The 19,307-nt window shown below is 35.6% G+C and overlaps 1 protein-coding gene across 1 annotated transcript; it reads right to left on the reverse strand.

Moving 5' to 3' along the window:
- Positions 1–2,615: 2,615 nt before the first annotated feature.
- LOC122274682 (putative receptor protein kinase ZmPK1) lies at positions 2,616–10,717 on the reverse strand. Its single transcript, XM_043083698.1, has 3 exons — positions 10,627–10,717; positions 2,838–3,484; positions 2,616–2,756 (listed from the first exon to the last, which is right to left on the reverse strand). Exons 1-3 carry the CDS (start codon positions 10,715–10,717, stop codon positions 2,616–2,618), a joined length of 879 nt encoding a protein of 292 aa, XP_042939632.1.
- Positions 10,718–19,307: the final 8,590 nt, after the last annotated feature.

Consider the following 19,307-nt stretch of genomic DNA (forward strand, 5'->3'; position numbering starts at 1 on the left):
TCAACAGATTATTCACTACTTTATCAAAAAACTTGCTTTTTCCCAGGTGCTAGCAATCATGGGAATAATTTTTTTTACATATATATATATATATCAAAATAACTATAAGCTTTTGCGACATGATGCTTCCATGTAAAATAAATGATTTACATGGAACGTGGTGGTGGGAATAAGCATTAAAATGATATTATTTAAAATACATTTCCCACAGAGTATCTTCAAGGAAATAACTATTTCCTAATGATGAGGTTTTGTGGGGAAAAAGTAATTGGACATTATTTTGATGGGTTTTTGCCACAAGACTGCTTCTTGGAAATTAAGTAATTCCCACCATCACAATCATGGGTAATCAGTGAATTCGTGGTAAAAAAAGCCTTATTTACCACCAATGTAGTAGTGGCTAATAGTTATACCCACCAAATACTCCAGTGGGACTTGCTCCTATATCCACAAGATTGATGGAAATTAAATTGCCTTTTGCAACGAAGAATGAAGGCTTTGCATGCGGAACGTTTCGTGGCTAAAAGCTTGTAATCTCCACAAGTAGAGCATCTTGGAAAATAATACTACTTTCGGTGAGTTATACGCCACGAAACTCCCATGGGCCAAATTGGTAAAAATGGCTTTTTGCCAAGAATCCCCCCCGGTAGGAAAAAACGATATTTCTTGTAGTGATTAGATTCTAATATTGTTTTAATTTTATAATTTTTTATTTAAGTTTTTCTCTCTCATTTTTAAAAATTTTAAAAAAATTAATTCAAAATATTTCACTATTATTCATAAATTACCTTATTATTATTTATAAATTTCCATCCCATCTATATAATGAAAGACGAGACTTGAATCTAGTTGTGAGCACGAATGCTTCTCCATGCAGCTGGATTTGAATGTTTACTAGCTAGTTCGAATTGACAGGAAAACCTCTACATGGTGAGCACTGACAAACCAAAGCAAAAGCCTAACATCTATATATCTTCTTTCCATATATACGTTTAATTTTTTGTTTATAATGATCAGACCTTGGAAATCAGGTTCGTACGTCGTCCTTAATTTGGCTAGAAGAAATCAGCTAGCTGGCATTCTTTATGGCTGCTCGATCAGCCAAAGAAGTCGACGTTAACAAGTTCGGGCCCCAACCTCAATCAACTTTACAAGTCAACCTCGATCTAAAGTTCTCCAACATATATGGATATAACGCGGCCGTGAGTTGCTGCTTACTCATTACGTAGCGTATTCAGGAGAGAGAAGAAAATACCAATACACTGTAAAGATATCATTTTTCTTTGATATCATGTCCCGATGGCATCAATATATCGCAAAATTACTATGTCAAAGATATCATGCACATAATATAGACTCAATAATAAATAGCATGCTCAGATTTAATTTCTAAAACTCATAAATCTCATGAATAAATGCATAAAGTATTTCCCAAAAGGGGTGGGGATATTGCTTTGAAAAGCATTTTTCCCTCTTTTTATAGGATTGCGTCAAGTTAAGGTTCCTTGGTGGCTGATAATATGTGCATTTCTACTTATTCGCTTCAATGGTTTGCAAGATTTATTAGAGCTATACAGTATTGGGAGGTGGGAGACATTGCTGATTTCTACAATGCGTATACACGCTAAAAGTAAAGGCTTGAGGGGACAATAGATTACTGTAGACACGCACATAGAACAAGATATCTTCAATCTGCTCATACTACAAGGCCTTGACGACTCATACCTTCAACGCTTCCCTTGGAAGGATTTGGAGGAACAATGTCTCCCTCAAGGTTGCTTTTTTCGACTGGCTGGCAACCTATGGTAAAATATTGTTTATCGACAAGTTAAAAAAGCATGGCCTCTACCTAATGGATTGATACTTCATGTGCAAACATAACAATGAATCAACAGATCATCTTCTTCTTTATTATGATGTAGTTAAGGTATTATGCGATGAAATCTTCACTAGGCTTGGTATGGCATGGGCAATGCCTAAGGAGGGTGATAGATCTATTGTCTTATTGGCGAGGGATTTGAGGCAATCGTCACATCGCAACTGCATGGAAGATGGTGCCTCTATGTTTAATGTGGTGCAATGAAATGAAAGAAATGGCCGATGTTTTATAAACAGGCTCTTTCTTGTATAATTTTTGTGTACTCGAGCATTACCTATTTACGTGGATTAATAAAGTCACTTCTTACCTATAAAAATAAAATAAAAATCCCCAAAATATATATACGTATATATATATATATATATATATTTATTTCAACCGTTAAGAAATTTACACAATTTGTACTAATACGAAACTAGCAATATATATATAGCCAAAATTTATACTAAAGAGCCACTTTATCTCGTTTGCTAATCCAACGTCCAGCCAAAGTTCGTCGAGTTAATGAAATAGATAACTAGAACCTAGTTGACCATAAAGAAAGACATTAATCCTTACCCCTTGAATAGACAAGCTCTAACTTATCCACATATATAATTGATTAACTTCACCCTAAATAAAATAAATATGGAATGGCCCTATGTCAACAGGAAATGTTTCTATAAGAAGATTTCATATAGACATGTAAACTTTTCAGAATAAAATAATAATAATATCAGAACGTGTTAAAGAGATGTCAAATGATCAATCTGCATAAAAATAAAAAAAGCTCAATTAACTTAGTATATCCGTTGATCTCGTTGCAGCGAAGCATCTCTACAACCTGGGTCATGGTGGGCCTATCATCCTTGTCTTCTGCAACGCATTGCAAAGCCACCTTGAGCAGAAGTTCCATCTTAGCCGAGTCATATATGCCGCCAATGCTTGGGTCTACAATCTCGTCAATATTCCACGACGCCCTTGAAGCTTCACCATCAGCATGCATGATCTTCTCCCTCACCTCCGTGTCCAATCTAGTTTGCTCTTTCGCCCCTCCGCCACTAGAGCTATGCTGCGTACCTGTGGGGCTCTTTCCAGTAACCATTTCCAGCACCACAATCCCATAGCTATAGACATCAACTTTAGAGGTGATAGGAAGATTATAAACCCATTCAGGAGCCATATAACCTCTAGTTCCTCTCATCTTTGAGAAGCTTGAATGATCATGGCCACCTGTATTCAGTAGTTTGGACAGACCAAAATCTGCTACCTTTGGTTGATAGTTGGAGTCCAAGAATATGTTATGAGGCTTTACATCACAATGTAAAACCCATTCTAGGCACTCTTCATGCAAATAAGCTAGGCCCTTCGCTGTGCCCACTGCAATATCAAACCTCTTTTTCCAATCAAATTCGTTAGAAGTAAGCTTTTCTGCTAAGGATCCATGCTCCATGTACTCGTACACCAGAAGCCTATGCTTTCCCTCTGCGCAGTATCCCCAGATGTCTATCAAGTTCATGTGGATAAGCCTCCCAATGGTATTTACTTCTGCTAGGAATTCGGCTTCTCCTTGGTTAGCTTCGTCGAGTCTTTTGATTGCTGCAACCCGCTTATCGGGCAGTATACCTTTGCACGCAAAAGGAGATTTTCAAACTCGATGTAAAACTAGCCAAAACCCAAAGAAAGAAAGAGAGAGTATTTTTCTAATTTTTTTAATAATTTAGAGTATGTAAATTTGTGGATAGTGTTCTCTGTTTATAGAGAATGAAAAGGCACTTATGAAAAGTCACAACCAAAATAAATGACATTTGTGAAAAACCACAACTTATATAAATGAAATGGTATTTGTAAAAAGTCACAACTTCTCAAATTGTAGATAATACATCGGAAAGGTTTATAATTCATCAAAGGGCACAACCTCTTGTTTGGTGGCCAAGCGCTTTAAGTCTTCTATCACTAAGAAGCATGCATTGGTTCAAGTTATCATGATACATTTTCATTTAAATATTAACAAACGAGCTGACACAATGAACAATGACAGTGTAGGTTCATATTATTTTTTAATTAATAGTATATATTTTAATAATTTCTAATTCTGAAAACCAACATGATTGTCAGGTTTAATTTTTATGGTAATCTTTGTTAAGATATATATAAATATATATATATATATAATTAAATAATTCTCTTCCTATTAGTTTAAAATTTTAGAACAAATAGTGATTTCACATAGTATCAAACTTGAGATCTTGAGTGTAAATTTTGACTTTACACTTTATCTTATTAATTAAATATTCCATATATTGGATCCAGTTATATATTAAGGAGAAATTTGACCCCATGTGTAGAAGAGTGTTAAGATTTATATCTATATATAAATAACTTAAATATATATATATATATGTATATCTCTATTTAAAATTTTGGGAAGAGTGGTCTTTCACAATTTGTACATACTTTCTTCAATAAGGTTAATCCAATCATTATTCTATAGGCCAGGAGGACTTGGGCATGGACCACTTTGTTCCTCAGGAGCAGCATCAATTTTATTCAAATATTAGCCCAAGCGATTTCCCAAATCAACAGCTTTAGGCTATCAAGAAACTTGGCAACCCATATATATTTAATACTTTCCAATCTTTGAATACAAGGGGCCGGGTTGTTGATTTGGAGACGGTCCTAGTGTTGATAAATGGAATAGGCTGACTTTATTGACAAGGTAAATTTTGAGGATGTTGCTGCGATTTTCTTCATCAAAGGTTTACAAGCTTTGGTTTCATCCCAACAGATTGGAGACATTACGGTTTGCAAACTTTATTTTTTCAAATAAAATTGAATTTGAGGAACGGTACTGTTCGTTTAGACTAAAAATGTTCTTGAAATGTAAATTAGCCACGCTACAATTTTGTTTGGTGAACATAGCATCCCATCCTCCACACCCAATAAGAAAGAGAGAGAGGAAAAAAAATTCATTTTAGGGAAAAATATACAAGGCATCTTCAAACTATTAGAAACTTCTCTCCTGTATCATTTTTTATATGTGTGCTGTACAAATATTCTGTACATACGATGCTATCGAATATTGTATATACGATGCTATTATTCCATAGCAGTATCATTTTTTATGTGTGTTGTACAAATATTCTGTTTCTTACTTAATCTCTTTGGTCCTTGAGTAATAGCTTGCAGTCATCATACGTGGTTTATGAATCAAGATATGTACTTGTGCATCTCAATTAATTAATGCAGATCTATATATTCTATATGATGTTGCAATTGTAATATTTGAATAAGGCCTATGCAGTAAAAGGAAATACAATATTCGATACTCACAATATAGCATAGAATATCTATGGAATATTACTATATTATCATATTGTTGTTTCCATCCCTTTAATTACTTTCTTTTAGCTTTTTGTTGAGGCTTTTATATCTATGGAATATTACTATATCATCAATAGCTAGGCCATCACCAATAATTTTTTTTTTTGGTAACATGCAGAAACCTTGTTAAAATTAACCAAGCACATGATGATCTCATGACTTATACTTTGTTTAAACTCACCATACATAGAGTATCATAGGATAACAACCAATACATATTAGTTTGAGTCAATGAATAATTATTCCAGAAGAGAGAGAGTTCATTTTCTGCGTAGTTGTCATGGCTAGTAAATTTTTAACATGCAACTGGTTCAGACATTTACACATTCACACATACTAAAATCAAAATGTATACACGATGAACCCAGTTATGGGTGTGTAATTTGTATTTTCTTCTTTAATGATAACTCAGTACTTGTCCATGTCAACTAATTACAAAGTCTACGTTCTTAATTACAGGATTTTCAGGTGATAATCAGAAGAACAACTTAGACAAAGGACATTGTCCTGATGGTTGTCAACAGCAAGTTCATAGGAGTGAAGCCTCAAGTTCTAGTTGTACTGAGGCCAAGTGTTCCCCTTTACATTTTAAGGAGGAAGGAAACACCACTATTATTCTTTTCTTGATTACGTGCATCCTCACCAAGATAGGGCCCTTTGGACCCATTCCTGGTATGTAAACCCCGAACACATGTTTCCACATGTCAAAAATAAGTATCAAGTAAACCAGGTGTCTTACTTTTTAATAAATTATAATGTAAATGAATTTATAATTTGACTTGGGTAAGGGTCCTTGAGTACTTTGTTGTTATTTTCTATGTACTCTTTGTATTATTAAGTAAAGGAAATTAAATCCTAGTTAATCTACTAACTTTGCTTCTAATACAAGTGAAAAAAAATTACTGAAACTGTATGTTTCAGTAGTATTTTTTTTTTTAATTTTGTAATTGAGTATTTGCAGCGATTTTTAGTCGTTGCAAATAGGTCCAAACTCGTCACAATTAATCTATTTCAGCGATTTTAGTCCTTGAAAAAATGTTAAATGCAACAAATGAAGTAAGCGTTGCTTTAGATATTGGATATTTGCAGCGTTTTTTATTTTTTGCAGCGATTTTCGTCCTTGGAAAAAATGTTAAATGCAACACACAAAGCAAGCGCTGCTTCTGATATGGTGCATTTGCAGCGCTTTTTGAGTTTTTGCAGCGATTTTAGTCCTTGCAAAAAATTTTAAATGGAACGAATGAAACAAGCGTTGCTTTTGATATGGGGTATTTGCAGCGCTATTGAGAGCTTTTGCAAGGATTAAAATCGCTACAATTGTTCAAAAGCAGCGATCTTAATAAGGATTTCATAACCTATTTCCAGCGTTTTATTTTATACTTTGCAACGAAAATAAAATGCTGTAATTAATATCAATTGCAACGTTTTTTTGATATCGTTGCAATTGATCAAAAAAGATAGGATTATAGCGTCGAACGTGCAAGGAACATAAAAACGTTGCAATTGAGATATTGCAGCGTTTTTATGTAGTATTTGCAACGGTTTTGAGCGCTGCAAAAGGCCAATTAAATTAATTGACATATGATTAATCTACGGACCCTCTAGTTACAAAAAGCTTACACTTAGCGGTTGGATCTTAATTGAGAAGAATTACCCCCCCCCCCTTTTGTTTATAATTTTATTTTTAAGGGCATATAAATCATACGCACTCACTTTGAAAAAGTAGGTAAATCTAAGATGCACATAATTTGAAGTTAAGTAGTTCTATATATAGTTTTAGAAAGTGCAAATCTCATGCAATTATATAAAAAATGCGGAATGCACTATCAAAAAGTAATTTTTTTTTTTTTAAAATCTAAATTTATTAGCTTTTTAAAAAGAGAGGACCAGCCTATAATTGCAAATATCATCTCATACTAATGTTGAGACAAAATTTCTTTATCAATGTATGCCACATCAACGACCAACTAACTCCAAACGTCAATGAGACTCACAATTGTTTAGGTACTAAACCCATCTCAGTCTATCTCAAAATCAATTATTAATGTGATTCATTAATTTTTTAACTTTTTATAAAAAATTAAAACATATTTCAACCTATTTCGTACATTCAAGCACATTTCAATGGACCCATAAAACTCACTACTATTCACAGATCAACTCAAATCATCTGAGATTACCTCAGCATCTAAAAATAATCTAAAAGGACAAAGTGTGCTTTAAGAGTTGTGTAATATCCCGTATTTTAGCGTATTTTTAATGAAAGTATATTTTAATTTATTTAAAAATTGGTTCTCTTGTTTTAAATTTATTGGATTTTAGTTAGATTTATTTTATGATTTTTAACTTGTGAAATTTAATTTGATGTGCTTTCTTAGTATTAATTATTGTTTTGAGTTTAAATTTCTCTTTAATTTAAATATAAATAAGTTTATTTTTGAATTTTAAATTATTGTGTTGTTGGTTTTTATTATTTATTTTTATTTTAGCTACTTAATGCATTTAAATTAATTTATTAATTTTACTGTTTTAAAGTTAATTTCGCTGGATCAGTTTTGTGATCCAAGTGGTAAGGATTGGATCGCATTTATTTCCATTCCTTTTTCTTTTTCTCCTTTTTTTCTCTTATCTTTTTCTTTTCTTTCCCCTTGCTTCTCCCGCGCACGAGCAGCTCCTTTCCGTTTCTCCTTGTGCGCATCCAGCTCGCCGCCGTGTGCCGCCGTCCGTGCGACACCTTCTAGCCCACTAGCTTCCCCTGACCTCTCCCACCCCAACCTGCCTTCCCCACGCTCTCTCTCTCTCTCTCTCTCCTCCCCGTTAACCGTGCAAAACCCATTTGGGTTATGGGTTGTTGCATAGCCGTGCGCCACCCATTGCTGTGGTCGTTGCTCCCATTTTCTTCCCCATCAGCCAGCAACCTCACCCCTCTATTTTCAGCTCTCCAAACGCTGCTATTAGCCTCCACGCATGACTGCAAGCAGCGGCCCAAAATCCTCCCCGCGCCACTGTCGCACCACCATCATCCACCATTTCTTCACTACATCATCACCAGCCTCCCAGCAACCCAAACCACCCTTTCCTAGCCCTGATCCGCTACTTTTGAAGCCTCACCATCTCTATCTCCAATTTGCCTCTTTTGGCCTCCAACCACCGTCTACGCCACCACCCATGCCCAACCACCACCACTAATAGCTTCACCAACACACCTAAGCTCTACCCTAGCTTTCCCTAGTCTTCGTTTGTCCCCATTCAAATTTGCGTATTTTTTAGACCCATGACCACAGTTCATTTTGCACTGTGATGTTGCTTTCTGCCGCCTTTTGGAGCTCAATGATCTTTCAGAAATTATTTTATAGCACTATAAGTATTTTCTGAACAACTCTTAAGATTTAAATATATTTTGCATTAACAATACTTGTGATTTGGTTGGTTGTACCAGACTGAGTCCGAAGAGTTTGGGAGTCGGTTGGATTGGAAGACGGAGTTGTGTATATGATTGATTGATGTTGGGATTTGTTGTTGTGGGATATTTTTTTATCTTTTCCTATGCATTGCATGTTCATGTTTGTAAAATGAAAACTGGATTTTCGGGTAATTGCATTCATGTTCATGTGTTGGAAATGAAAACTGGGTTTTCATGTGTTAAATGGATTTATGAGTGTGTGCGTATCATGACCCCAAGCTGAGATGAGGTATTATCTCGGTGGAGCTTGACTGGTCACTCGGAAGCGGAATATACTGAGTGACATCCCCTGGGTTGTCACTGGGCTACAACGGGATCGGACGGGATAGTAATGCTCTCGTGCCGACTCCATGACTTTTCTACTGGTGGGGGCTAAGGGATGCTTGGCTACGAATGGACTGAGCACTGAATTAGGCTTCGCTCGTTACGAAATCACACACATGGTCATTACCCATGGTGTGGTGAAAGGAGCCAAGCTGTGCGAATGATCCCTAGGGAAAATCATGGTGCATACAGTAAAATGGATAATGGCTCATTTTCTGGAAAAATGGCGAGATTTGGTTAAAGGATATGTGAACATTTTTTTGAGAAAATTGTGGATTTTATGTTAGGCCATTTTCTGGAAAAATAGCAGATATTTTAATGGATATGTTTTTTTGGGCCAAATGAGATTTTGGTACACGTGGAAAATTATTCATTTGGGAAATGATGATTTTTTGGTCTCATGCATATGGCATCACGTTTATGCATATTGTTGTTGTTGGAATGTATTTTTATCTTGTGAGCTATTTGGTTTATTACTTACTTGCGGTACCATTTCTTGGTGCCATTGATTTTGTTGCAGATGGGGATGCAGAGCCTGAGGATGCGGCTCTGCCGGAGAAGTGATTGGGGATCACTTTCTAGGAGGATGGGATTTGTGTCTTTCTTTGGTTATTATATTTTGGTTTGTTTATGTTTTCATTGGATATCTGTATAACTTTTAAAGGCTTTTTATTTTAAAATTTGTATTTTAAAAATTTTAGTACTTAGTTAACTGACTTTATTTATCCGGTGCATTGTTTTTGTTGTACACTTATTGCATGTACACACACTTAGCACTTATTGATGAGATGCGTGACCTGTGTTGTCATCATCCTGACGCCTCGATCTCCACATGTCCGTACTTGGGAGTTGGGGGCGTCACAAGTTGTATGTTACATCAATCTGCACAAAATATTTTCAAATTACTTACCTTAATGGGGTCTTGATATTGTCTAATAACAAAAAAGAATCTATATTATTGAATTTTACATAAAATATTAAATATTATCAAATTTCCTAAGTTTATTCTTTCCCAAATTTATTTAATTCAAAATTTTTTAATTAAATTGGAAAATTCATCAACAATATTTTTGAATTATTGATAATTAGAAAATTATCAATAATAGAAAAAGAGAGATGTTGGACCAGGTATAGTGTAAAACTCATTTTTACACAAAACTACCACATCATAGGTCTATGAAAAAAAATTTACATGCCTACCTTGCACAATCTTGCCTCCCCTCCCATCAACCCCCCCCCCCCCCCCCCCCCCCCCCCCTCTCTCAAGCCTAAGCCTCTCTTTCCTCAAGCAGATCGACATGTATGCAAATTGAAGTGGATCCCACAACAAATCAATTCAACAAGTTTGCAATTCTAAAATCTTAAACTATATTAGAATCGCTTTTTGAAATTTGTAAGATCGATGAACTTATATCCAATAATAAAACAATCGACTCCCGAAACTTTCAAAATCTAAAACATTAAATAATAACAAATCATTTCGTAAAGTCTGTAAAACCTTAAACCTTTGGTGAAATTCTCATAAATCTATCCTTGAATTCCATAGCTCCCACTGTAGGCGAGAATCTCATGTGGGACTACCACAATCCCTGTTTACCACCATCCCTACCACGTACACCGTTGGCAGGAATCACAGGCGGGACTTTACCACCGTCCATGCTTATCACTCTATCTTTACTAACCACCATCGCTACGGTGTGCATCGTAGGTGAGAATCACAGACGGAACTATCACTATCCTTATAGTTCCCACTGTAGGAAGGGATCGCAGGCGGGACTACTATCATCCCTGTTTACCACCATCCCTACTGCGTGCACTATAGGCAGGAATCACATACGAGATTCTACCACCATCCCTACTTACCACCATCCCCACATGTCCTTTTTCCTCTCTCTCTCTCTCTCTCTCTCTCTCTCTCTCTCTCTCTCTCAATCATTTCAATTCATTCATTACAAACATACCAGATATCCTGATGACTTGCAAAATTTCATATTGCAGAATTCACAAGATCGCTCGAGCGGAGGCTTTTGGCCGCTCGAGCGAATTCAGGCAGATTCAAACGCTCGACTACCGCTCGACAGGGAGCTCGAGCGAGTTGCTGGAAAACAAGGTTCGCTCGAGCGGAGACATTGGCCGCTTGAGCGAAATCAAGCAGAGTCGAACGCTCGACGTGCGCTCGATAGGACGCTCGAGCGAAATCAGGCAGAGTCGAACGTTCGATGTGTGCTCGACACCCCGCTCGAGCGAACATCATATTTTGACAGAATTAGGGTCTTCCGCCGTCAGACCATATAAAAGAGATTTTTTACTCTATGGCCGTGAGTTTTGACTGGAGAACACTTTTTGGGAGAGAAAAACATAGCTAGAGGGATTCAAATCATCTGTTTTGGAGAGGGAATTCCAATTTATTGCACGTACGTTGGAATCATACACGATCACAGACGGGAGAAAAGCGTTGAATCGTTCCCTTGAGCTTTTGACGACGAGTTGCGGCTGCAAGGAGGATTTTTCAGTGTTTATTTTCTTCCAATCTTCTCAGAACAATTATGGTGAATTTTTTTATGTTGAATTCCATTTCTAGCATGAGCTAAATTTTCTTCATTTTAGGAAAACGATGTAACCTATTTCCGAACTATGCTTGATTGTCTATGCTAATTTAATGCAATTCTCTCTTTGTTTATCTGAGTTATTCTGAGTTTATTGCTTCTAATTAACTGGCCATTGATTAGATGATAAGTAATCTTGTGATTTGCTATCGAAAGAGGGAATCATAGGGTAGATCTTGAATATTTCAGCATAGGTAAGTATAGAGATCGAAAGACTTGTATGAACCTATGTAGTAATTAAATCATTGATCTTATTGCTTTCTTGATTATTTAATTTGCATACTCTTGTGTGAATTGATAAACTAGAATCACTTCCAATTGACTATCGAAAGAGGCTTTTGGATGAATTAGAGATTTGCTAATAGATAAAAGAGAATTAAATTAAGTTAGCTGGATGAGAAAAACATAGTGAAGAATTAGGTGAAATCGATTTCCTAGAAGTTTTCTTCCCATTAATTTGATCTTCAAATATCAGTTTTATTTCCTTTGCATATTTCTTTTGAGTCGATTTTAGTTTAAATTGCAACTACAAAAATCTTAGTGATTCCTCTAAATAAAATCAAGTTTAGTATGATTTTGGTATTTGGCAAACGTAAGGTACCAATTCCTGAGGACGATACTCTTCTTATTTCTTTACTATAAAACTACGATACTGTGCACTTGCAGTTTTGCACCGATCACCTACTTACCACCATCCCCACATGTCCTTTTTCCTCTCTCTCTCTCTCTCTCTCTCTCTCTCTCTCTCAATCATTTCAATTCATTCATTACAAGCATACCAGATATCCTTTCTCACATGAAAACCCCGTTTTCATTTCTGACACATAAACATGCATGAACACAAAGATTAATGCCAAGACATTGAACACCACATATATGATATACAAACATGACATAAAATCAGCAAACATAAACCAATTCAATAACCAATCTTCTCCTCCAATCCAACCGACCCCCCATACTCATCGGACTCCAAGTCAGACACAACCAACCAACCAACCAAATTGCAATAAATACGTTAGACCAAATATATATTTAAATCTCAAAACGATTCTTTGGAAAATTACTTACAATGACGAAAGGCAACTATGGAAGATTAAGGCAATGCCAAAAGAGGCGGAGCAGTGTTTTACAAGGAGTGGCTGTGGGTCTCAAAATAGGAAATTTCGAAGGGAGAGCTTGGCTGGCTATGGAGGGGCATGAAGGAGCTAAGAAAGGTGCTGGGAGGCAGGTGGTGGCCGCTTGGAGCCATGGGTGGTGGCGCACGAGATTGGCCAAGAAGAGTGGTGAGAGGCCTTGGAAGATTGAGAGAAGGTGGAGGCTCGGCTTGGGGAGGCAAGGGGAGACTCACTGGGGAGAGGGGAAGCTGATGCTGGTAGTGCAATGGATAGAAAGTGGCGAATGGTGGCCGAAAGTGGAGAAAACGGTGGGGGTTCGTGGGCTTCGCTAGAGCAAATGACGATGAGTTAGGGGCTGAGCTTGGTGGAGGATGTTAGCCAGCGAAAGAGGAAGCTATGGTGGTAGTGGTGGTGCTATTGGGCAATGCACGGTGCCGCAGTAAATTTATATCCCATTCGAGCTCTACATTGCTAAGAGAGAGAAGGAGGGGGCGTGGGGGTGGTGGCCAGGGTAGGTGAGCTCACCAGAGGGTGGTGGAGGGGATGGGCTGGGTGGTGGCGCACAGTGGCACTGAGGGTAGTGAGAGAGAGATGCATGAGAGGGTGAGGGAGAGGGGTCGAGCGGGAAAGCATGGCAGAAAGGGAAAGAAGAAGAAAAAGAAAGAAAGAAGAAAATGAGAAAAAGGAAAGGGAAAGTGATTGACTCCAAGGTAGACCGAGTCTTAAAGATCTTTTACAAGTTTCAAATGATGCAATCACAAGATCGAGAGATAAGAAAGTCAAGAAAACTATGCAAGGATGGGTGCAATTCACTTAGGATGAAGCTAACAAGACTCTAACATTCAAGATGGCCTTGAAGGAAGGAGATGTAGTCTTGATTCATTTGATGTAAGCTATGGAAGAGTGCAACATGACTTAAGATTTAAAGATTTATTATTTGGGGCTATTGTTATGTTTATGTAATTGAAGGTCTTGTACTTGTTTATTTCATTAAAATTGTTTATTTTATTAGTCATAGAAATTAGCTAGAATAATTGGGCTTGACGATGCTTGGCTCACATATGTTTTGTTTTGTTGAACTAGGGTTTCAAGAGGGTTACTATAGCAGTAATGTAGCAATGAACTATTCACTTAGGGGTATTTGTGGACGATGGAGATTTAATTCGGTTAGAGTTTTAATTAGGTTTTGGTTTAAATACTCTTTGTGGCGTCATTTTAACAATTTTATGAAACTTTATGAAATTTTGTAATTATTTCATTGTGAATTGAGTTTTATCTTATCTTGTTCTACATTGAACTTTTGAACTTATCGAAAGTAAATCACAACTTTTGTGGCGTTCCTCCTTTGTAATCTGGGTTCTTGAGACAGGTTTTTCAACGGGTCTAGATTTTAATATAATCTTAGTTCTTGAACTGAGTTCTTCAACGGGTCTAGATTCTTCTATCCATTGATTTGATTTTGACTTTCTTATATGAGTTTTCAAATTGATTGTGGGTTCAAGGGATTCTACGGCTTCATATCATTTGGTATTTAGAGCAAGATTTTCATTCAGGTCTAATTCTATATTTTAATTCTTGCAATTTTAATTTTAATTCTATGGCTTAATTGTTCTAGGGTTGCAAAAAAAAAAAGTGCAGAAATTTCCTTGTTCCTCTAGGGCTGCTGAATTACTCTATCATTAGGGTTCTTTGTGTTTTGGTCTTGGGCTGTCATATTAACTAGGGGCCGAAAATTGCATCATCTAGGGTTTCTTGAATCTCTAAGCTTGTCAATTGCTTGGAGTGCCGTTTCATTGATTCTCCTCTATTTCCTTGTCAATTTTTGTTTGTTTGAATTTAATTATTTGATTGTCACAATTGAATATTGTTGTTTGTGATTGAATTAGTGAGAAAAGAAAAGAAAATAAAATAAAAGAAAGGAAAATAAAATAAAAGGGAAAAGAAAAATTCGAAAAAAAAAAAAGAGAAATAAAAGGATTTTGGGTATAGTTGTTTGAAATACTTAAAATTCAAAAATTGAGTGATTTGGCATTGATTGAGCTTTATTATCAAATGGGCTTAATACATCTTTCTAGTTGGTGTCTTGTTTTGTAGTTAATTTTTTTCACGTATAAATTCCTTAAATCTCATGTCAATTTATTCCTTCCTTATTTGTTGATCTTGTTTTTTGGATCTAATTACTGGGTGGAATAATACAAGATTGTATTATCTTGATTTAATTCAACTAGTTCTTAAAGAACTTGAGTGGGAAAACTATTGAGGTAAAAGGCAAGAGAGTGTGAGATTATTATCGAGAAAAAGTCAATTAAGAATGAAATACGAGTGGAGTGCCACTATTTGAGTGTAAGCATGTAAGGGAGTGTGTGAGGTTTTCCACTAACATTCTTTTGTGCAGCGCATTACAATGTCTCACAAGAGGGACTCATCACCCAATGGGGTAGTAGACAATCCATTATTTGTGTTGCAGTCCATGCAACAAAAGTTTTTTGAATGCTTGAATTTGGCGTCAGGGGAAGTGAGGAATATGATAGATCAATGAGGTGCAGTGATTAGAAATCTGTAAGGTGGGAGAAATACGAGTACACGTGAGTCTAGTATTGAGAACAGATATGAGTATGAAGAATATGGTCAGTCTCTTATTGCTAGGTGCGCACTCAATGCACAAATTAAGATGGATGATACAGAGTAGTAAAGAGAGAACCTTTTTTCATACTAGATACCACATTAACAACAAGGTATGTAGTATGATTATTGATGGAGGGAGTTGTACTAATGTGGCTAGCACTACTTTAGTTAAGCAATTGAATTTACCTACCTTGAAACACCCTAAACCGTATAAGTTGCAGTGGTTAAATGATTGTAGGGAGATTAGGGTAAATAAGCAAGTATTAGTTTCTTTTTTAATTGGGAAGTACAATGATGAGATGTTTTGTAATGTAGTACCTATGCTTGCTGGCCATATCTTGTTGGGGAGGATGTTGCAGTATGATAGGAGGGTGATCCATGATGGGGTAAAAAACATAAACAACTTTGTAAAGGATGAAAAAACAATCAACCTTGCTCCTTTAAAGAAACAACTTTGTTGAGGCCGAGATGTTGAAAAAGAGAGTGAAAGAAAAGAGAGTGAAGAAAAGAGAGTGAAAAAGAGAAAAAAGAGTGAAAAGAAAAATGAGAGTGAAAATAAAGCGAGAGTGAAGAAAGTAAGATAGAAACAAAGAGAGAATTGAGTTTTTATGCTATGAAAAATTTTAATACTAACGAATTTAATGAATCTTTGTCTAGTGTTGTTATTTATTTATTGCAGGGATATGAGGTAATGATTCCTAGTGGTGTGTTTAGTGGATTGAGACTTATTAGAGAGATAGAGCATTACATTAATTTTGTGCCAGGTATGACAATCCCTACCTGACCTTTCTTTGAAGAACATGAGTCCTTGATGCATTTGAAGGGACAAGATAAGTTGATTAGGATGCGTGCCAAGTGAGAGGAATGTATTGAGACTTTTCCTCATGTAATCAAGTACACACATAGTAGGGAAAATTTTGTGATTGATGCATTACTAAGAAGGTATGTCCTTATCTTTATTTTAGATGCAAAGTTATTGAGATTTGAATATGATAAGGAATTGCATGCTAATGATGATGATTTTGTTAGTGTGGACGGAGCATGTAAGAAGGTATTGCTTGGTAAGCACTGTAGAATAGATTGGTATTTGTTTAGAGAGAATAAATTTTGTGAGCCTACTAGTTTTATGCGTGAGTTGGTTGTGCATGGATGTGGTTTGTTGGAACATTTTGGTATGAAGAAGATTTTAAACGTGTTGCATGACCATTGGTGGGAGTATTTTTCACCATTCATTGAGTTTGCATATAATTGGAACGATCAGTTTGGTGTAAAGAAGATTTTTGACATGTTGCATGCACGCTTGTGGGAGTATTATTTGCCATTTATAGAGTTTGCATATAACAGGATCATGCATACTACTATTTCTTATTCTCCTTTCGAAATTATTTATGATCTTAATCCAGTTACTCCTTTAACTTTGATACTTTTTGTCGATAACATAAGTAGTTTGGATGGACTTTTCAAAATTCTTGATAAAATTAATGATAATTCATATCAAGTGGATCTTCTAGGTAAGTATCATGTTTCTGTTGTTTTCAATGTTATTGATCTTTTTTCCTTTGATACAGGTGGGGATTTGAGGTCGAATCCTTTTGAGGAGAGAGGGAATGATGGGCTTCAAACTGGACCGAGTATTAAAGATCATTTACAAGTTTCAGATGGGGCAATTACAAGATCAAGAGCTAAAAAAGTCAAGGAAATTATGCAAGGATGGGTGCAATTTACTTAGAATGAAGCTAACAAGACTCCAACATTCAAGATAGACTTGAAGGAAGGAGAATTAGTTTTGATCCATTTGATGCAAGTTATGAAAGAGTGCAACATGACTTAGGATTTAAGGATTTATTATTTGGACCTATTATTATGTTTATGTGATTGAAGGCCATGAACTTGTTTATTTCATTAAAATGGTTTATTTTATTAGTCTAGAATAATTGGACTTGAAGATGTTTGGCCCACATATGTTTTATTTTGTTGAACTAGAGTTTCAAGAGGGTTACTCTAGCGGTATTGTAGCCGCACACTATTCACTCAAGGGTAATTTTGGAAGTGGAGATTTATTTGGCTAGGGTTTTAATTAGGTTTTGGTTTAAATACTCTTTGTAGCCTCATTTTAACAAGTTTATGAAACTTTATGAAATTTGGTAATTATTTCCGTTGCATTTTTGTTATACACTTTTTACATCTACACACACTTGACACTTGACACTTTCCATGTGTCCGTACGTGGGAGTTGGGGCTGTCACAAGTGGTATAATAATAGTTTGGCTCTAGATAAAACCACATGTCCCATAGGTGCAGTACCAGAAAATTTTAAAGGTTTAATTTGAAATTATTTTATTTATTTAGTTTGAATTTTTTATTTAATTTGATTCGATTTTATTTGATTTGAAATTATTTTATTAAATTTGAATTTACTTTATTTAATTTCATTTGATTTGATTTTATTTGAGTTGATTTGAAATTATGTTATGCAATTTATGTAATTTATTTTATTTTATTTTATTTTGTTTTTATTTATTTTGTTTTGTTTTGTCCGGAGTTGAAAAGTGGGTTAGGAGGAGTTACGCTATGGTAAGAATATGGTACGACCGAGAATGCCATTGTTAGGTGTGAATGCTTAGTGTAGTAGGCTTGAATTTCAATCGGCTTGGGTTCTTTTTATAATATCGAGGCTTAAAGGGAACGACGTGGTCTAGGTGATCTCTTTGGGGAGTAGGATAATTGAGGTTTTAGGTTTCATGGAGTTTATGAAATGGTCTATAAAATAGTAGGTTGTAAGTTCAATGAACTTCAAAGATAGATTTATGGAAGTTTCACCAAAGGTTTAAGGTTTTGCAAACTTTAGGAAATGAGTTGTCATTATTTAATGTTTTAGATTTTTAAAGTTTTGGGAGTTGATTGTTTTGTTATCAGAAATAAGTTCATTGATCTAACAAATTCTGGAAAATGAATTTTGTATAATTTAAGGTTTTAGGATTGTAGATTTGAAGGACCTATTTATAATAAGATTTGAGATTTTACTTTCGTAGGTTTGGCGTGCTAGCTTGATTTATTTTGGAGATTGATTAGGTTGTAATCATTAAAATGGGGTTGATCATAGTTGAATGATGGATATAGGAATTTTCAAAGAGAATATTTCTTTGGGGATTAAAGGTATTGATTTAGTTTGTGTAATTCTCTAAGGATTAAAGATTTGGATCGAATTTGGGAAAATAATTGTTATAGCTCGAGGTTATAGTGGCAGGTTTTCTGATTGATCCATATCAAGTTTGAGGATAATAGATGGTGCAGATTTAGGAAATGATTATTTTTGGTTTTGAGAGTATAGCTGTGGATGATGAAGATGGTATGAATGGATGACTTGTATGTTGGAGGAGTATTGGTTTTGACTAAGGATGCATGAGATCGATGTGTAACAATTGTCAGTGTGTGGATTTGGAGTGTACAAGTCCTTGTTTCATTTTGACTTGGAAGAAGTGGTTTGGTAGGTGTTAATTTATAAGGACATAATTTTATACATGTGGCGAATTATCAGAATGCACAACATAAGTGTGATATTTTGTGAAAATTGGATTCAAATTTTGTGCTGATTTTGAGGAATTAGTGGTGACTTGAAGTTTTAGTGGGAGATTAATCATTTGGTTGTACAAATTATGCTTATTGATGGCTTACTTTGGAAGTGGCTATTAGGTTACCAAGGTGTAGTATACAATGAAGGTTTCAAGGTTATAGCATAGGAGTCGATTGAAGTTAGTACAGTTTATTGTAGGAAAATAATAATTATTGGAATTTACTGGGTTTTATATAAGGTTCTTGTGCAAGTGGAGATTTCGGATGACATGGCTGCCCTAGGAGTTCTAGACGTGATGTGCCAATGGGGTTCTAGTGCGAATATGATGGAATCGCCTATAGGAGTAGATTTGAGA

Source organism: Carya illinoinensis, chromosome 8, assembly GCF_018687715.1.
Source record: "Carya illinoinensis cultivar Pawnee chromosome 8, C.illinoinensisPawnee_v1, whole genome shotgun sequence".
NCBI classification, from domain to species: domain Eukaryota; kingdom Viridiplantae; phylum Streptophyta; class Magnoliopsida; order Fagales; family Juglandaceae; genus Carya; species Carya illinoinensis.